The sequence below is a fragment of the Gallinula chloropus genome (assembly GCF_964237585.1).
Source record: "Gallinula chloropus genome assembly, chromosome: 5".
NCBI lineage: Eukaryota > Metazoa > Chordata > Aves > Gruiformes > Rallidae > Gallinula > Gallinula chloropus.
This window is the reverse complement of record NC_140090.1, coordinates 12,916,451-12,937,562: the sequence shown is the minus strand read 5'-3', so window position 1 is coordinate 12,937,562 and position 21,112 is coordinate 12,916,451. Positions and strand designations below refer to the sequence as shown.

General features: G+C 41.8%; 1 protein-coding gene across 8 annotated transcripts in view; it reads right to left on the bottom strand.

Annotated features, from left to right (window-relative positions):
- The window catches only part of CLASP1 (cytoplasmic linker associated protein 1), a gene marked incomplete at its 5' end in the record, with an annotated part of 163,393 nt that overhangs the window by 8,963 nt on the left and 133,318 nt on the right, over window positions 1–21,112 (bottom strand). For 6 of the 8 annotated variants that reach the window (XM_084264745.1, XM_084264751.1, XM_084264748.1 and 3 more), the window contains 6 exons: window positions 6,724–6,852; window positions 8,553–8,743; window positions 9,457–9,703; window positions 10,756–10,906; window positions 19,489–19,595; window positions 20,852–20,995. In XM_084264745.1, coding sequence (XP_084120871.1) covers window positions 6,724–6,852; window positions 8,553–8,743; window positions 9,457–9,703; window positions 10,756–10,906; window positions 19,489–19,595; window positions 20,852–20,995 — 969 coding nt within the window. Of the gene's footprint in view, window positions 1–6,723; window positions 6,853–8,552; window positions 8,744–9,456; window positions 9,704–10,755; window positions 10,907–14,576; window positions 14,694–19,488; window positions 19,596–20,851; window positions 20,996–21,112 lie in introns of all 8 variants that reach the window. The other 2 variants (XM_084264749.1, XM_084264750.1) reach the window with 1 other exon arrangement.

Genomic DNA, 21,112 nt, shown 5'->3' with positions numbered 1-21,112 from the left:
CCTGCTGGCACAGAAAGCTGAATGCCACCATTCTGCAACGCAAGCGCCAGCCCTGTCCAAAAGGGCTTTCCTTCTGGCTTTGGCAGCACAACGCATTCAGCCACCCAGGAGGACTCCACATCCCACGAGGGAAAGCATGTCTCTGAGCAGCCACCACGCAGCCAGTCCCACTCACCAGGAAACACCAGACAAACCAGCAGCAATCCCACATAGAGGGAAGTGCATTATCAAAAGATACGCTCTGCCAGGTCATTTGGCAACACGAGCACGCAATTACAGCGGAGTTTAGCAAAGACATTTTGCCGCGAGGCACAACACTCGCGTCTCGCAAGTTAGACATACCATACAATATCAAAAAATCAAATACCTTTATTCATCAGGGTTTAACCTGACCAGCAGAGTGAAACAGCCTTAAGAGGAGTGGGGGGAAAATAAAAAAATCAAGCAACAGTTCTTCCTCCCACCTTTGGAGGTAAGATTAACAGACACACTCTGGGAAGTGACAGGAATGGCTCCATCAGGCTCATAACTAACAGCAGACACCACAAGTAGTAGCAGTTAGGAAACATATCTTTTAAATTTAAGAAGAAAGAGCGCAGTTCAGTACATGAGACTGTGGAGCTCATTGTCATAAGAGGATTAAAAAAAGATAGACAAGTTTACTGAAGAAAAAACAAAGGTCAAAGCACAGGGTGAGGCAGGCAGAACCATTCGCACAGGAAGGCTTTAAGCTTCAGACAGCTGGAAGGAGGGAGGGTACTGGCAGGGAAGCATCATTGTAGTCTCACTTCTTACTAGTTGCTGTCAAGCAGGATATCAAGTGAAGCCAACTTTTTACTTGACCTAATACAATTTTCTCAGTGGTCTCAGAAAGATAAAGAAAACTAGCAAAGCCATCAAATGGTGATGGCAGATGGAAGCAGCATTCAAAAAGGGGGACTATGAAAGAAGATGCACAAGATTATAGAGGCATTTAAAAACACAGATCTAAGCTGTGTGCAAGGTATGTCACAAACATGATTTTACCATCCCAGTAAAAGCTTAGAGCAAACCATGGCCGAACTGGATAGTTCGATATTACTCGACACAGGGCAGGCAGCCCAGGAATGCAGATCTAAGAGATAGGACTTTGCCTTAAAGAAGCAGGTTTTTCTCCTTTCCAAATGCTTACCTTACATTCTACATACTAGAGACTAGATTCAGCCTGACTTCTGCTGGCATAACATAAGCTGTGTTCACTGGTGAGTTCCCTCGAAGTATCTATGGTGCATTAAGACCCTTCCAGCGAGTCTCCCAAAAGAGAGAAATGGTTACACTCCTACCCAGTTTGCTTTAGTGAAGGCACCACATTCACATGCACAAAGCCACGGAGGTGTAGCATACAGGTAGGCTGTTGACCTCCAACGTCTTCCTTCATGCTATAAAGGAGGAAGCTTCTAAGTAACAGGTTAGATGGTCCCAAGAATATGCATGTGAAATGCCTTCTGATTTCAGTGGGAGGGGACACACTGGTGTGCAGTAGTAGGAACAGTGCGATCAAGACAACCACCTGTCACAGATCCCTTTCTCTTACTAGAAAAGCACCTTGGCATCACTGATGTGCTACAGTTTGCTATAAAAGCTTTGGATCAGAATTCCCAGTGGTTTACCTAGGTCACAGTGCACTGCAGCCAGGGACCCTGCTTAAGACAGCCAGAACCAAGACTCTATCCCTTCTATATAGCTACTTCTTCTCAGCTATAACTCTCAGGGTATTACAGATGTTTGCAGAAAGCAGCTTGTTTGTGGTAGTCTGCTCTTGGTCAATATACAGCAGCCTTCTAAAATGTTTTGATGGTTTAATTTCTGCTCTGAGACAAAAACCAAGGCAAGAAAAATATGTGCCCTGACTCACCTAAGGCAGAACACGCCAGGTTCACAGGCCACACAGGGTGTCAGTGCAACATGCTGGGATGTCAGCAGGGCAGCACCTGCACATCTGGATGAGAACCTATGTAGGACCATAAGCTGGAGTACTTTGCTACAACTGCTAGTTGCACCGTCACTGCAGAAAGCTGTAGTGGATGAGGCAGCGTAGGTAAAACCCCAACGAAAACTTAAGAGGCTTTATATGCTATTGTGAAACACACAGAGCATCAGCAGAGTTTGTGAAGCAGAAGAAGGAGGCTTTGCTTTCAGGCTTACAAGGCACACAGCTATGATTCTGAGCCAGTTTTTGCCATCTAGAGGTGGTTACTTAAGGCCTGCACAACCGGAGCTGGAGGGGACAGAGGCTTACCAATACCTAGCCAGGTGAACTCCCATCCCCGAAGGCTTTACAGTCTGTTCCAGACAGGAATAAACAATTAAGAACTTGGTTTCAGAGCAGGAAGAGGACTCAGAAATAGGGAGCGCTAGGTACATGAAAACACAAAGTGATTTTTATAAGGGATTCAGAGGAAATGAAGTAAACAAGACTGCTTCTCCTATACACTAACTATTTGAAATGTGTTGGGAATTAGAAAAAGCACATAAACTTATACTATGAAACATCAAAAGCTGCCAAGCTGCAGCACTTGGCAGCTTCCAGAATGGACTATATATCAATTAACCTTAATGACTGTGATACTTTACTGTTTTTCTTCAGTAGGCTACATTTCACAGAAACCTGCATAGATTATACCATCTGAGGGCAGCTACAAATCATCTTACAAATGTCAGAGGTCAGCCTAAAAGAACCTCAGCAAGACAGCAACAATTATCTACAGTTAATGGATAGCTGCGATTGCTCCTTTTTCACCTGCTTTTAGAGGGTTCCAACAAAGAGTGGTGCATCCCAATTATGCTTATGGTCCTTCTGGATAATAAAAGATCAAAATTAGATACCTAACACATGGCACAGTATCCTTTCCTTACACAGAAAATACCCATCAGCTAAGTCTATAGATTCAGGTGCTGAGAAAGAGAGTGGCAGAGGCAGAAGCAGGGAAATTAGCTATCCTATCCATTTTGTAACTGCTTCCCAAGATAATGAACTATTTCTGTTTTAATATGCTCAACAATAAGAACTTGTATTCATTTTGCTGGTATGAATCTGAAGCAATGTCATATCAATGGTATTGGGTCAGCAGGCAGCATCTCTCCTTAGTTATGGGTGAGTAACTACACTGGAACAAATGAGTTAATATTAACTAATTGGCAACAGAAAGATGGTTCTCTTCCAAGTGACTCCAAACAAAGAGTGATAAAAATCAACAAGATTTAATACCATCCACAGCTTCAATTACGTTCTAATGTTCTAAAAGTAAGTGAAAGGCATTTACATGTCAACCCCCATAAATATTTACAGTTATGACTGAAGCAAGCTTGACTCTTCACATCACCCCATTAAATCAACAGCTTTGAATAGACTGTTATACTGCAAACAGTGTAAAAACAAGCTGAAGTTAAAAAATGCAAACTAAACATGGATCCCAACCCAGAGTCTTTTAGTCTGTAGCCTAGGGATACAGTCATTTGGACTGCACTGAAGTCTGTGCTTTGCTAATCTCCTGCATTTGCATTCACAAGGCGCAACTCAGCATCCAACTCCCATGTACCAAATTTTCCTCTCCAGTGTCCCTGGGAAGAGAAGTGCTGCTCTTAGCTATGCTGCTCTGCTGATCCCAAACCTTGCCTTCAGCAGCAGAAGAGTTCTAGCCATGGTAAAGATTCTAACTGCCTACAGACTTCTGCTTGAACTTGAAAAAACATCCAGTTATCAAAGAATCCCAGAATGTCTAACCATGCCAACACTGCTTTAATACTACCAATTACAGAATCTGGAATAAAACCACAGACCCTTTTTGTTTCAGGCAATCTTTAGCTACATATCAGCATTCAGTAGGAGGAGGGGGTGATATTTGTTGGTTGATGAAAACGTTGGTTATGATTTGTTATTTGATCCCTCCTGGCCATGCTGAACAGCAGCAATACTAGAATTTGTGAAGACAAATGAACCTTCTTATTTCCAAACAACTACCTCTTAGTACAATGACTTCCTGGAGACAGGACCAAGATTAACAGTTCTTTACTGTGCTGCTCTTCAAACTCTCTCACTTGGGTTGCATTTGATCGATTCTTTGTTGGCCTCACGTAATGGAAAACATGAGCAACAACTTGGGGCAGCCAGCAGTCCCTGTGCTAAAGAGGAAGCTCAGCTAAGGAAGACCAAAACAGACACAGCTCACTCAAAACTTCCACTTTCTGCTAAGTTGTATAGCCCATTGCACACCAAAGGATCTCAAACCATAAGCCAGGATCACTCCTGTCTTCTGCTACAAGGCAGAAGCAGCCCAGTAACACAAGAAGTCCTGGAGTGATACTCCATCAGGCTGTCACCAGCATGAAAATTAACACTTTCCTAATCAAACTATATAGCAGCTTTCCTTGAAATAGTTTTTATCATCTTGAGGATTTTATGTAGCCTAAGGGTGGTACACCACTGCCTTTAATACTGCTCTGATTTAGTGAAAACAAAATGTAGAACAAACCACTCAGCTCTTCCCCTTCCTTCCTCAGCTATTCTTTGGAAGAGCTCTTCAATCACAAACTGGTGAATCTTCATTTAACCTCCTGCTCAGTGGGATCAAGTCACAGTGCAGCTCCTCCACCTCTCCTGGATAGAGCAACATTGCAGTGTCAGCAGTGACAGCAAGCTGGAAGGCCACCACAGGATGGGAATTTGTGACCTTCTGGCCCAAGGCTATGAGTTTGACCAACTGAGCCATGCCCAAATGGACTCTCAAGTTAATTTTTCACTGACTTCACTGAATCAGCAAGCCCCAGCTACAGGCAAAAATGTTTAAAGCATATTCCCAGGTATATCTTTAGCCTAGGTCATGTCAATACCCAAGTGCAGGTTGGGAAACGTTTCCTAACTTCATGAATGCTGACATTCTCAAACTACTGACAGACAGATGATGCTCTTCATGGGCTGCATCACAGTTTCATACACACAGTGAAAACTCCAGCACCAGTGCCACCACTTAATATAGCTGCACACATACACAACTGTTTAGCAATAGGTAGCAAAATGGGAATGTAACTGCAGCATCCTGCTACAACAGCTGCCACCCAAAGGTCTCATTGCAGCAGTTGCAGATATGGTCTTTTTTAGTTACAAAGATGCTATGCAAAGCCATTGTAAATTAAGGCATGCTATGCATAGTGTTGCTTCTCTGTAGCACAGAGTTCTCTGCTTTTCCTCAAGAGGCAATTGATGCAAACACTGAAGAACCTTTTCATGCTACAAGCATGAAGAACACAGTATGGGGAGTATAGAAACATGAAGTGTCATGACATCAACATTGTGCTTCATTTCTATAAAGCCCACTAGTCCCACAGGGACAGTGAGTTCTGAGGGGAATTAAAAGCTATGCCAAAGACAATCAGGAAAGGTCCTGCTAAATAGAAATGGTAGGTTTGGAGGACTCTCAGAAAAAAAATACAAAGGGCACTGAGTCAAGGTGAGCTGAGAAGTATGCAACCAGGAAAACTTGCCAATAAAAGGCACTCCTTCAGAACACAATGTTTTGTCTGACTGCTTTATCAGGAAATCAATTTACAACTGCTTCTTATTACTCTGAACTGAAAGTGACAGGAGTGCAAAGGCTCTAAAATCAAGGAGAGGAAGGGAGATAGAGTATGGCAGTCCTCATTCACTAAAGCATTAAACATCCTACACTTTTGCATTTTAGAGAAATCCAGCCTGTTAAGTGTCTTTCCCTGAGGGTATTTTTCATTCTGTTTTGTTGTTTTGATTTTTAGGCAGTACAGTTTCTGCTACGCACAGCTAACGCAACCTTGCGCCAGCTACGCAATGCTCTGGAGCAGTCTGATCTATACAATGACTTTTTTCATGGCAAAGGCTCTCCAGAGATGCCTAAAATTGCTGGTTAAGGACAAGCTTGCTGCAGAGAAAAGGTGTCTTAAGATTTATAAGCAAGGGCTTTGGTAACAAAACCATCACAGACACCCAGAGAAATTCATGTGGCACTTTCCAAGTTTTAGTTCAAACTTGCACCATGCAGTAGGTAGAGCAGAAGATCCAGCCTGGAAGTCAATCTACAAATACTGACACTAAATTTAATTTGAATTGAGCTACTTCAAATGTTACCACGTCTCTTTTACTGCAGAAGACTACTTTCAGTTTTACATACGAGTTCCCCCACAGAAGGAAAATACAATTCATTCTTCCCTTCTCTTAGCTACTTTTCAGCAGCACAGTCTCTTTGCCCGTTTTCTCCTGGTACTCACCAGTTCCCATTTCTCCAGCATGGCCCAATTTCACCAATCAGTTTTCACAGACAATTCTGCTTGAACAAGAGCTTTGAGTTCTCCAGGATATTTCCTATCCTTACCCGTACAGACAAAGGGAGCACAGTGTCCCCAGCATGCTCTGCAAAATTGTTAAATGTGCACTTCTCTACTAAAGGGTCTCAGGCTCTCTCAGAAGGAGCAAAGAAGCCCTGGGAAATTGATGAGCAATGGCCAACAATTCCAGAGAGCTCCAGGTCCACTTAAACAGCTCAACTGACTGCTTCAGCATGTAAAAACCCTTTCCCTTCACACTTGGGAGGGTTAATATCAATTTGTTCTACTGTCAAGATGGGTCAATGTGTGTGTCTTAAGTCTTGCAGGTCCCACATTTCTTCAGCAGGCCCATACTGCTTTCTGAGCAGCCACGCCATAAGGCTCACTCACCTCCTTGTGGGAATCCTTATGTGCCTCCAGTGTTTTCATGATGGTCAACTCGGCATAGTTCTTAAACCTCGCCGGCTGGTTCCGTAGGATCTCTCTCAGGACTCGCAGAGCCAGGGCTCTTATTGAATGCTGCATCAAGAGAAAACAACATTAGAAAAAGTCACTTCTCAAAATCATAGTTTGAAGGAAATTCTCATGGCCACCAGAAATCGTGTATCACTTTACCAGCTCCGATGGAGCGAGCGGTGTAATTGCTAAACTGCAATTCAGAATTGGTTTCCTTGGTTGCTTTTATATAAAAATTCACATAAAATTACTGTCATCACAGACACAAGAAAGGATCAGAATTACTGCTCTTTGTTAAATTCCACACTCTTTTGGCAATGAAGTACAAATTTGCACTCAGAGCAGCATGTCTGCATTATATAAATCTACAAAGAAGCTCAGATCGTATTTGCTTTGCCCTTCCCTCTTTTGCTTAACTTCGCGGACATCAAACTGGGCTCCATCCATGCAACAAAGCTGTTTCTCATGTACTAATGCAGTAAAATTGTCCCTCTTCCTGTAACTCCTATGGAAACTACTTTCAAGAACAGTCAGTCATTGTAGTCAATGCTGACCTATGTGTTAATCCTTTATATCAAAAGATCATTAACAGAAGGGATTTATAACACCTGCTTCAATTTCATAACTGTTATATTAAGTTTTTGGCCTGTGGCCATTCCAAATAGATTCTATCATCTCAGCAGAGGAATGCTTACTTTACTCTACAGTCAGCCTTTAAAGAATGTCCTTCACTATTCATCAGCAAAATTGATGCAATAGCACCATTCACACGTCTTTACATAAAGGCTCCACATGCTCCTGATAGAAGCGTTACAATGCTGTGATTAAATATGTAGGACTAGAGCAGCTTATGCTTATGTGAATGACTGAGAAAACATCAGCCACCAACACTGCTCTGGTATTAAACCTTCAGAGCCTGCACCACAGCCTTACAGGGAACATAACAAATACAATGGAGTTTTAATCAGATGAAACAAACAAGTCAACAAACAAAAGAACTGTGAAGCACTTTGGTGCTTTGAAGACTAAATATTGTACCATTCAGGTGGAGCATGGCTCTGATGTGAAGGTACAGCAGGTTGCAGAGCCTTTATTAAGGATCATTGTGCTGCACACTGAACAAACAGCCCCAAGTAGAGAAAGTTAAAGTCTAGCCTGTAAATTACCACTTTGATCAACTATCAAATATAAAGTGATAACACCACAGCTATTTTAAATACTCCCCAAAAAACATTGCCTATAAAAGCAGTTTGCTCTTGATGATGTTTTTTGCAAGAGACAAACCCATCCCCTGAGATGTAACAGGCTGGATCTTTACATCACAGAGTAAAGGAAATAAATAAATCTATTCTAGGGTGCCTTTATTCTCCTTTTCGGAGAAGTGGTATGATATAGCTGAGAGCTCGTAACTTCATCCTAAGCTGGAAGGGAACAATTTTAGAAATCTTGACAGTGTTTGTACTAGCTTAGAAAAAAAACTCATTTTCTGATTCTAGTGACCTAGTTATTCTTTTCTGATTCTTGGTTATTTGTTACTAACAGAGCGAGGTGGGAAAAACACTTCAGAGTAACTTAAAACCCACGACTGAACACTCCAAAAAAGAAAGCGGAGTTGTCAGCCTTCAAAAGAAGAAATAAGCAGTGCAGCATCGCTGATGAGATGTTGTACAAATGCAGCAGGTTTCATTTAAACTGGCGTGGAGGATCTAACACCCTCAGTGAAGCAATATATGGAAAAATTAAGACAAAAGTCCACATCTCACATCTTTGTCTCCAAGTGTTTCCAGCAGCAAGAGCAGAATGGTTTTGAAATGTTCCTCCCAAACTCCGAGATTGTCCTCCCTTGTGATCTTTAGCAGTTCCAGGAGAGCTCCCTTCCGCTCCTCCACCCGCTCGTTGTGGTTGGAGAGCTCTTTCAGAAGATCAGCCACCAAATCTGAATGGTCAATGGGTACTTCTAGGACAAATAGCAGCAAATCATTTGGGGAAACAGAAAAAAAGATCAAAGATACCATGATTACTAACCCTATACATAAAGTGCACCCTTCAAAAATGCATCAAATTCCAGGTGGCCTCACAGTCAAGCAGGCAAGAGAAGCAGACGAGCCCACAATTTCACCTGAGTTCATGACACAGCTCATGAATCTGCACATGGCTTCTGATGAACCAGGAAGAGGTGGCGATTGAATTTCATCCAGTTACAATAATTACTTCTACAAGATGAGAACTGCCACAGCTTTTCCCAAAGACACACACACCCAAAAGCAGCAATCACATGTATGACCTCTAGATCAGAGTACAGTGACTCATCAGTGTACTGCAAAAGAGTAAAGGTAAGGTGTAGCATCACTTAAGCAAGATGCTCGGTAACCGTGAGCTATAGAGTCAAAGAGTGGAAGCTCTCCAAAATAGTGTCCCCTAGAGAAGCATTTAGATGTTGAAGGGACTGGTTTGAGAGAAACTCTAGGCAAAGAAAAATCAAAACTGCAGTATAACATTTGCTCAATAGCCACAGATCAGGTTCTGCTGGTACATGAGAACATAGAGTATTTCATATCCACCCTTGGATCAAAGGGACAGGCACATACCCAAGAGCACTACCCATACACAAAGACACCAGAGAAAGAGCAAGATGCCTGCAGCTTTAGGAGATGTGCTGATACAAACCATCCCGAAGCTGATCCATGTCGTCATCGAACACTGCTTCCTTTAGGGCAGTCTTATCGTACGTGTTAATTGTGTCGGCATAAGGATAGGGGTTATATTCCCGAGCACGTGGCCCTGAGAAGGCGCGGGGAGGCTGGGTGTTCAGCAGGGAGGTTTTGTTATCTAGAGCCATCCTTCCCCCTTCCACAATGTCACTGCTTCCACGGACATCACCGGAAGGCACAGCGAGGCCACTGTCTCGAGACACCTGGAAGATCAGAGAGAAGAGACATGAGCCCACTCACATTCTCTGGAAGCTGTAGCTTTTGTAGAATTCACTTCATGAAGAGTCACAGAACCATCCACACGTACACAGTATCTCATTCAAATTTAGATTACCACTTCTTTCCCTTACCGAACTACAACTAGTCCAAAAATACCTCATGATTCTAGGGCAATAACGCAATCTAACGTTCCTAAACCTAAATTAAAACTAAAACTGCACAGGCTGGCAAAGATCATAACCTCCAGAACAGAACCAAATTTGCTAAGAAAGGAAAAGGAAGCAAAAGCAACATCCTCCTCAGGAAACTTCACAGCCCACTGCTGGAGGAGACTAGGTGACGCTTTGCAAGCCAACATAAAATGAATAGGAGCATCCCAAAGGAAAATCGTGGACCAAGAATTTTTAGTTTTGAAGGCTAACAAACTACTAACATGAAGTTGCTTGTTGAGAGGGAATCACAGAATATCTGAAGACAGAAGGGACACATAAGGACCCTCTATTTAAGATTCCCATGAATTTTGAAGTCCATGTATTTAATTAAAACAAATGGCATCTCACATAGTGGATCATTCTGTAACCAATCATGCAGTACAAGGTACTATGTGAGCTGTGCACACAGAGCGATCACAGGTCCTTCCTAAGTATGACATAATGAGCCTGTGAGGAAAACCACCCACGTATTTTAGGGCCTAACATTTCCCATTGCAGACCTGATTATGCACACTCCAAGAAAAAGCCATGACTGAGCCATGCTGAGCCTGAGGAATACTGGCATTGTTTCCTTCATACATAAACACTCCCACAGAAACCCACTGAGCACATTTCACAAGAGGTTAGAGATTGTGGAGAGCAAGGAACTACACTTGTGGGACCCTGTATTTAGGTATACGAACTCTGCAACCAATACACCAAAGACACTTGCAAGAATGCAGCAGGAATACCTGGATTTTGTACAGTAACAACCCAAACCCAGGTTTGAACACAATGTTTTCAAATGCCACTTATCTGGGGACATTAATCCATGGAATACTTACAATGTCACAGTCTTTCTTGCCATCACGTTTGATTGGCTCGTTCAGGTCCTCTTGACTACGGAAACTAAATTTTTCAATCGCTTCTGTGACTCCACGAAGAGAGCTGTAGATTTCATCAGAATTTAGGTTCTCCGTGTCATAATCCAGCATACTAAAGACCAAACGTATATGAAATGTTACATATGAAACTGGAATCCACCTTTGACTTAACAAAAACAAGGCCAAGCCTGAGACAGATGATTTGGCACACCCTTTCTAACAGTGACTTGGTAACAAAACACGGATGGAATCAAGGCAGACTTGGGGTCGGAGTCTCCCCTCAAAGGGGGCTATATCTAGGAGAAAGATCCGCTGAGGTCAGTGGTATTACATTGCTGTGAGGGGAAATCACGTCCACTGTTACATCCCACAGCAGTGAGCATGCTTGCTGCTGTAAACAGAACACCCACCCTACCCCCAGCGTGTAACGGCGTTGTTTAAAAAGGAGAAGAAAGAAAAAACATTCACTATGAGAACTCAAAGGGTTGTGACAGCTGGTGGAAATGAAATCAGTGACAAATTTAAGTTTCATACTATATCAAGTACATTCTACCAATGGATTCAATGTGATGATTTAAATGGAAAGGAAAATGTGTCTTGACGTAAACCTTAGTCTAACATGTCCCATTTTCATTTATAAAGTAGTAAAACCAAAACCACTTGCACAATGCTTTGATAAAAGATGCATTTCAGTACTAAGCCTAAGTTTGGGAGTTCTCTCACTCAGTTCTGATGCTTTCTTGAAGTCTGTCCGTTCCTCAAATTCCTCAGCAGCAGAAAGCCACACAAGTTTTGAGATTCCTTGAGGAGTTATTAAGGATTAACTTCCATGAAAAAACGCCTGGCACGCAAGGACAGATGATATGGAAAGATGTGGCTAAGAAGAGAAGCTCCTACGAGCTTGGAGAAAATTAAAAGGCGTTATTGGCAGGGCTTTGCTCTATCTAGAAGTTGAGTTTGCATGACAATCAGTTTTCCACTGAGAACAATTTCTCTGGGGGAGTCTCGGATCTTAGTAGAGCCAGAAGCAAATAAACCAAAGGAATTCGAGACATTTACATCAAGTTGTTTGTCAATAAATGGCAAGAAGTGGCTCCCTACAGGGATGAATTACTATTTCTTAAGAGCTGGGGAAGGGTGACAGGATGGGCTTGGAGGAGGAGGGCTGAACAAAGAGCTGTGTTTCTTCTCTACAGAAGAAAGAGTCCCTATGAGGTCAGTGGGGAAAAACACAAACGTAAAATCCCTTCTGAATCCTGGGTACACAGCAATTATTTTCAGTAGAACTGAAACTAAGATGTTAAGTATCTAGAACCACTGCTTTAGGTTTGTAGCTTTGTTTTTTTTATTTGAAGAAATTCAGAAACTTCAGAGAGAGGATAAAACTGGTGCTGCCCAATTCCTTCAGGATTAAGACAATGAAAATAACCATAATCCCTGGCCACTCACCCTATGATCACACAAGTATCAGCACCATGTATTCTGGCAAAGAAACCAAGGAACATCTCCCCAACTTTAAACTGTGTCTGTCAGGCCAGGAAGAAAGAGAAACTACTTGAAGAACAGACCAAGACCAGGAAACAAAAAAGCTGTTTACAAACCTACAGAAGTCAAAGTATTTAATGCTTTTTGGACAGCTGAATGACACTAATGCACTGTGATGGCTTTCCAGACAAAAGAGTAGGTCATTGTTAAATGCTTTGTAAGTATCAGGCGTGGTTAGGACAACCTTTGCTTCCTACAATCTCAAAAATGTTAATTTGAGCTCAAGCACATTTAATTCATAGATCTTAAATACTGTATGAGGAACACCTAAAGTGAGCAATGAAACCACCACTGGAGAAGTACACATGCGATTGTACCTGTGTACTCACACCAAGGGATGACAGGACTTACCAAAGGTCACATAATGAAACCCGTGGCAAAAAGAAAAAAAGATAAAATCACAGATATACTGACACTAAATCTTCCACTAAAATCATCACTTCTGTCCTCAGGGATTAATTTTGCCCTACACTGCTACCAAAGAACAGATCAAAGTACAGGCTCTGCAGTGCTGAAGGGCTAAGGCAATTTCCCAAAGAGCCACCGATCTGATGCATTCTTTCAAAGCAGAAAACCACATTTTAATAAAAATCTGATTTTTCCAGTGATTTTGTATGTTAAGCATAAGCCTGTGTAGGAGATCACGTTATGGCTGTGTTCTACATGAACAGAAACTGTACAGGTGAACACACAAATCTATCGACAGTATGCGTGTTGGAATACTTCACAGACAACATGATGGGGGGAAATAAGAAATAAAATGGAACTACACCCACCTTTCAGGAAAAAAAGGTACAAAAGGAAAAAAAATTATGACCCATGAAAAAAACTAGAGGAAAGTCACAGGATGAGTAAGAAGTAAGGAGCGATGAGCAGTGTTTAGGGATGTCACAGCATTATTTTCCATCTTCTGCTGCACTAAAACAATGCAGCTCACCACAAGCTTATCAAGACACAGTTTGGCAGTTTTCCAATCTGACATAAAACACATTTTACTTCCATGAACTGTAACTCAGTTTCCAATCCAAATTACTTGTAAGTAATCAGTTTAGCATCCTCAAGCAGCACACAGTAACCCACTTCCTTGCACTTTCAGGCTTTGGGCTGGAATATGTGTCAAATTATTTCAAATCTTGGTGTCAGCTAATGAAAGGATGAAAAAAAATAATTCTCAACTCATTCACCTCCAAAAATCAACATGAATCTCTTCCACATATCTCTTAGTGCCCTAAAAAACTCAGAACATTGATTTAAAGTTTTAATTCCGCTGGTATCTAGGGCTATGGACAATGGGATTCTATTTACTCAGACGTCACAGATTCCCAGATTTTGAGCCCTCAAAGAACAAATTGTTTGGTTTTCTATCAATAGCTTTTCATTAGGAGCTTCTTGCTTCAAAGACCAACTATATATAGTCCTTCCTCAGGTAACAAGTGTTATTTAGGTCAGGAGAAACCATATCTAAAGAAAGCCTGTTGTCAGGATATAAACTTTAAAAAACGTCAAGAAATTTAACACAGAGGTCTGAATTAAATTTATATTCAGAAGGTGGTTTTAATTAAAACTAGTATAAAGCTTAAACCAGCATACTGATTAAAGATCTTTATGCAGATTGGAACAAAATGTGAGAGCACAGGAGGAAGAAATGTCAAAATTAGTAATGGGTAGCCTCTAGATCTTGTGGTAAGGACAATTTTAAGTTCAATACTACAGATTTCCAAGATGTTCCGCAATCAGACTGTGTGAGCAGCTGGGAAAGGATATGAGGAGTCCTCATCCTCACTGTCCTACAGAGAGGCACTACTGCAGGTATGAAACCACTACCAAGCTGTGCTGGCCTGCTGGAACATACTCATATGTGGCTTGCACAGTGTAGCTGAATTGAAAGACCTTGCCTGTGCTATCATTACACAACCAGGGCCTGCCTAAAGTGCTCAGCAACTGTGTTCTGTGTTGGAAACCAACTGTGAAACATATACCTGTTCAGAAAACCTGGCAGGGAGGAAGAATCCAGGAAAAATCTACCTTTTTCCCCATTTGCATGCCACATCTTCCCCAAGCAGCAAGCAAGTGGCTGCCTGCCACCTTCGCTCTCTGAAGGCTATCATCATCATCTCTTTCCTTTTCCAACCAAAGCCTCTGAAAATAATTTCCCACATCTGAACAAATCCTACAGCATGAATGGTAAATAATACTGTGACATCTCAGACAAGTTGGTTTAACAGGTAGCTTATTACCTGGGAGAGTAAGAGCGTCTGAAAGTCTTGTGGGAAGGAGCAGTGGGGATGGAGTTAGGCTGAGAAAGGGGAGGGGGGTGCTTCGACAGCCCATCTGCACTCCAACCCCAGAACCGACTGCAGTGATCAGAGGAGAAACAAAAGAGAGAAAAAAACAGAGAAAGGAGAGGGAGAAAAAAAAATAAAACTATAATCTGAGTGGCTTAGTACTGTCATGCTTCCTTGGAGAGAGAGAAGAAAATTAATAGAAACAAAATTAAACAAGAATACTCCATTGAACCCCAATAAGTCATTGGTTTGGCCTTTATTATTAATTTCCATTTTTATTCCTAACAATTCTATGGTTCACAGAAAAAGTGAGTCCCTGCTTGCTCTGCACACTCTACAAATGGATGTAGCCTCTATAAACAACTCTTAAAGTGTACTAAACGAACACTCCCTGACCACGCATCTGTATTCAAACACTAAGCAGGTATTCACCAGCAACAGGATTCCCCTGGAAGAAAGGAAAGTTGATTTTTTCTTAAAAAACAGACACCCAGAAGGAGGCTGGTCAAGTTTGGCTCCTGGTGCGTAAGGGCCTGCAATCAGGCCTACTCAGTTAGCAAACCTTTGCAGGGCTTAAGATCCGACCCTGTTTCACCAGACTCAAACTGATCCCAAATATGCAGCACGTGAAAGTCTGTCTAGGAACTGGGGCCTTGGCCCAGGTTGTGGCAGACAAAGCTGGAAAGACTGAATGAAACCAGCCTCTATCTAAGCCAATTCAAAGCTCTCCTCAAACTTCCACAAACCCCTTCTGGTTACTGTTTGATCGATCCTGCACCTTCAGGTTATGGCATCCTCCCCTGTGCCCACGTGTTTCACCTTTCCTTTTGTGTTCTGTATCCTTTATGTTGCACAGATTTTTCAAAATCATCTCCTAAATGAGAAGTATGGTGGAGTATTCAGGACACCACGCTGTTTCTATTAAGTTTAAGCACACTGTCTCAGCAGGCCACATTTGTGCATTACACGAGTGAAAGACACCACAAACTCAGAAGTGGCAAACAAGCCAAGTATTGTTCCAGTGCAAACGGCAGCAAAGTCCGTAGAAAATGACTCTGCCTGAAGAGTGGTGTCAGGAAAGTCACTCATTAACCACCAATCAAAACCTATGGTTATTACATGTCACTTACAGAAATACACCAGCACCCAGGACTGCTGCTGCTACGTCTCACAGCCCAAGTCTCACCTACTTGCAAATGGCCCACCAAACAGTGCAGGGCTGTCCTTATTGAGGAAGGCCAGTGGCTTATTTTACTTCTTTTTCCATGCCCTGCCTTGCTCAGCTTGGTGCTGAAACCATCAAATTTAATTTTTAATGGCATTTTCTATTGTCAGTGAAGCATGTAACAAGCATATAACCCTACACAGTCAAATAAAACCGTTACCCTTTTATTTTGATGCATTTCCTCTAGAGTTCTTTGAAGGTCTAAATTTGTTGGGTTTTATTGTTTTGTTTTTATAACAGGAACTACACACAGGTTTCTGGACTTCCAATAGGTCAAACCTATCCGTTTCATATTCCTTCAAATACTCCTACAGAATTCCAGGTGAAAATTCATAACCTGAATGTAGCATATGAGTCTATGGAAGTACATTTGCCAGTCAGAACAGTATTCTTACAAGAATTTGACTCCACAAGTTACTACATCATGTACTAAATCAAGATTTTCTCTGTGGAACCCAAACTCAAGCCATTCATCTGAGCAGTGCCCAGAAAACATTCTTTCCTCTCAGTCGGAAGTCTGAGTTAGTTTTCCTATTTTCAGTCTTCCCAAGTGGCCTCCCCTACTTTTCTCCTTCAGAAAACATCTCTTTCCTCCATAACTCCTCTCCCCCAAAATGAAAACCATCTAGAAAGCAAAAAAAAGCAGGTACAAATGTAGAAGTAACTCACAGATGCAGTGGATATGCTGTAGTGATCATGAAGCAGAACTGGATGGAGCAACTGAAAGCAGAAGGAAGGACTCTGCCCTGACAGCCCCTTCTGAAAGTTACCCTACTGAAGATACTCACATCAGGGGATACTTAAGCAGATATTATCATCTGGATAGGCAAATCAGCCATTTGCATCTAAGTCCAGTTAAACCAAAACATTCAAAATCTGTCCAGAAAGCTGGGATACATGTACACACAAATACATGATCAGTCATCTGGAATTCAGTTGTGCTGGCAATAACAAGAGAAGTGACCTAAGGGCAATGTCATACGTGCTAAAGTATCAGTGAAGCCTTGCTGATCAAGGATTTTGTCCACAAACCATTAGCAATAAGGGAAAGCAAGTATGCCTAGCAGCATTTTCATATTACTACTGTACCCAAAATATCCTTCCTACACATCCACCAGCCCCAAAACCAAGTACATCCCTAGATATGATTCCTCCAAAACTGTGCATCAAGAAAGACACAGGCATGACAAGGGAAGTAGGACCTGCATGTGGAACACCCTGGGAAGCCATGGGGAAACACAACCTCAGTACAACCCTTCGGCATGGATACTATAAAAATGTAAAGCCAAGCCTAATTTCAAAGGAAAACTACTCAAGAGAAACTGGGGGAATCTTCATCCTTTTACAGTGCTATCAGAATGACCCATGTGTGTTCAAGTTTGTAGAAAGAAAAGTGCCTCTTTACACCAGTAATGAAAAAATGGAAACATATCACAGAAGCATCTATACCAACAACTGGAATGCTGCAGTGTAGCCTACTTCCTATAACCTGTTAGCATATCTTCTAAAAGCCTTTTCTCCAAAAGAAGGACAACATGTACTCTTCAGAAACTGAAGCAAGTTCTCCCTTGTTGGGACTATGCTCAAACTGCACTACACAAGACATTTTCAAGAAGGATGCAGTCCAACAGAGCACCAGAGTACTGCTGCTGATCTGCAGTACTTGCCGCCACCACCTTCTCTGCAAATGGTAAAAATCTGCAGCTACTGTTACTGCTCAGAGGTCACTTGCCAAAAAACAATAGAGCTTCTCTCCTGAATGTTTTAAAGGGCTTTTACAGCAACTTCCACCTTCACCTACCATTGAAGAGTAACTTTAACACATCACTCTTGAGTAACTAAATCCAGCCAGGAAACAGGACACGCTTCTTGAAAAGACACCTAAATTTCTGGATCAGCATCTCCAAGAACTCTGTAGAAAATCAAAGGACTGATAGTTTTCCAAAGGAAATTCCTGGACTACTGCACCAGGGGCAGTTTTAGTCTTGACAGCTCATGGCAGAATGCTCTGAATTACACATTCTCTTCAACTATTCCTTGAGAACATGTAACATAGGAAAACCACCCTCCAGCTTCTAAACCAAAATACTAGAAAACAACAGCAATGAAGTATGAAGTGTACGCTGGAAGCATTAATTGATACTTTGATACGTGCATCCTGACATCAAGAGGTGAGAAGAATGCAAAGACAAACTGAAAAAAAGTGAGTGAAGTGGCAAAACACAGTTGTGTCCCAATGGCAAACCCCCAAAAGCACGGAAAAGTCATGGATTTATAAAATAGGTGCCACATGCAAACATGGCCAAAGTCACAATGTAACCACATAGAGACGTATCTCAGTTTGTAATTTCCCATGACAGAAATCAGTAGGGCACCAACGCTCAAACTAGTCAAAAAGGAAGCAACATAGTTGGAACCATTCCCCTGAAACTCTACCACTTCATTTCTTAATGAAACCTTTGTTGAAAAAACTCGTAATAGGTAACTTGACCTTGGCTCGCAACCTCTCAGTCTAGTTTTGGATTACAGCAGATTCAGAGATCACAAAGATGTATTTAGACATCCAAAATTTTCTCAGGAAACCCCATGTGCTCCTCATATGCTGCTGGAATTAGTGTAACTACTCATAGAAGTCTAAAAGCCTGTGTTTTCCCTGACACATGGGAACTCACGTCCCTTCAGACAGGGCTTAGCAAGTCACAACAGGGCTGGTCAATGTAAATTACGATACTAAACTATGAACTGCAGCCCTCACCCCATGTTTCATTCTTCTAAGACAATGGCAAGTGACATGCCATGGACAGGCAGGCAAGAATAACACCTTTTAAGCTTTCCCAGCATGAATCAAAGCTTGTCTAGGTAGCAACCTAATATTTTCCTCCAATATTTCTATGGCCCCAGAGCATGTTGTTTAAATTCCTCTCTCTTCTTCTTTAAGTATTTATGGTGCAAAACACATACAGTCCCAATAGCCTTTAGTCCTTATTTGCTCAATGTAAGGTTTTGGAGTGAACCACTACATTCTAGGGTAGCATCTGGAGCTTCAGCAACACACCTGCTGCCCAAAGGATCAGGGTGGGCAGCCAGGAGATTGATCTGTGAGGTAGTCAGCACTGAAACACAGTCACAACCTCTGCTTACTTTGCCTCCTCACAAAGCGTATGAGGGGAACAGGAGATTCAGTGCTTATCTCAGCAGCACAAGCACTATACTACAGTCAGGTGAATTACTGATTGCAAGGGTGCACCTAAAAACCAGACAATCTCAAACTCTTGACCTGAAAGTCCATCGTGTACTTTGTGATATGTGCAACCTCAACAAGACCTCATTTCTAATGCTGCCATTTAATATTACCTTTACTGAACCCATAAATATGATTTTGGAGCAAGCCTAGTTATTAAAGAAAATTAATATTATAAGAAAAGACATTAAGATTATGTGGATAATATGAAGACTGGAACACCAAAGTCAATCACCAGCCATGTATTATCACATCCAAACCTTGTTCCTTTGGAGCAATCTACTACAAACTTTTGGTCTTGCTTTTGCTTCCCAAGTGAGTCATATTCTACAAATGCACACTCAGTGTCGAAATCCTTTTAATATTTTGCAAGTGGTTTAATTAGCCTGCTACATTACCTTGGAGACAGTCCACCATGGGAACAGTTGGTAGGTGAAGTTAAAGGGCTGGTTCTGCTGCTGGAGTGCCGGGAAGGAGTCCGACCAAGGGTATTGCTGGGGGAACCCTGGCACAGAAGCAGAAGACAGGGATTAGCAAGGTGTTGCAATGCACAGGCAGAAGTACATAACCACAGGTCCCAATATTGCCTTTGTCTGCGCTAGACAAGCTTAGTGCAGCTTTGGTTCTGCCTCTTGACCTAAAAATCTGCAGTCGTGGTTCACACAGTCATTATGTTTTTGAAGGTTCTGCTCTGAGGATAAAGAAAGCACACAGCTATTTGTCTAAAATGCACAGAACCTGCAATTTTAGCTATGCTACTCATACCACCAACCAATATTGCCAGACAAATGGTTTATCAATCCACCAGGTTACCCAGCTTCTCAGATACTATTTTTTCCAGGCTCCAAAGTATGCAGACCATTACACTGGCAATTTAGCAGTTTAATTATGCAGCTATTTTCCACATTGTCTAAAGCATTCTGATTGTGCTTGTTACAAGCACAAGTAAGCAATCTAACTTATCATTTTTCCACTGGCCTGCACAATCGTTTATACCACAGCAAAATGAGTAGAAATTGCTCTCAATTCCAACTCTCTAAGCACAAGGTCGAAGGTACTAGAGAATCTTGTCTGTTTGCCTAGAAGCCTAATGCTTCCAGCTCACACAAAGGTCTACTTGTCTCTATGGAAGAGTAAAGATAGGAGGGTTCACAAGATTTTTGCATTAAAAAGGAAAAAAAATACTGCAATCCTTGCTGCTCTGAGTGGAAAAGAAGCTTAGAAGCACACTTAAAGCCTCTACTAACATATTCCTTCAGAGAAATAAAAGTATGTAAGAGCTTCATGCAAAACCAAAACATAAGGTAATAGGTGTAGACCGAGTAGAACTTGTAGGTCACCAAGATCCTGCAAGCTTCTCAGGAGGCAATATCTCTGTTATTAAGCTGCTTTCAATAGTAGTGGCCAGCCCAGAACAAAAAAGAGTGTTATCAGGATCTCATTTTAGCCAAGGTCACTGCTGGCAGGATTTTCAAAAGCACCAACTTGAAAGCACAAACCCCTCCAAATTTTATGAGATTCTCAGTAGTAAATTAATGTGTCTTTAAATGCATACTGATTATGACTATAACAAATTTTAAAATAACGAAGTTTTTGTTTAAATGTTCCCTATAAAAGCAACATCAAACAGAAGCCTCTGTTGCCATACTGCTTGAAGACATCAGCTACAGACAACACATGCTGCTGCTGGACATCTGCAACAGCTTGTCAGTGAGCTGCTGTCTTGGGGCTCTGCTGCCTGCAAGGAGAAGGGCCTCTCACCACACTGGTGTTACTGGAGTTCTTGAGGTGGTTGTGGAGAAGCTTCGTAGCACCATCCTGGAATGTTTTTGGCAAGGCACCAAGTAACATGGTAAACTCGGGGGTGTTCAATTCAAAGAGAGAAATCAGGACTATTTGTGCTGCCTAAAAAGAAAGAAACACACATCAGTTTTTATCCTTTGAGAAGAGTACACATCCTGCTGGTAACCATCCTCACGGTAAATGACGTGCGTTTCATTCAATGAGAAGATTCCCATACTA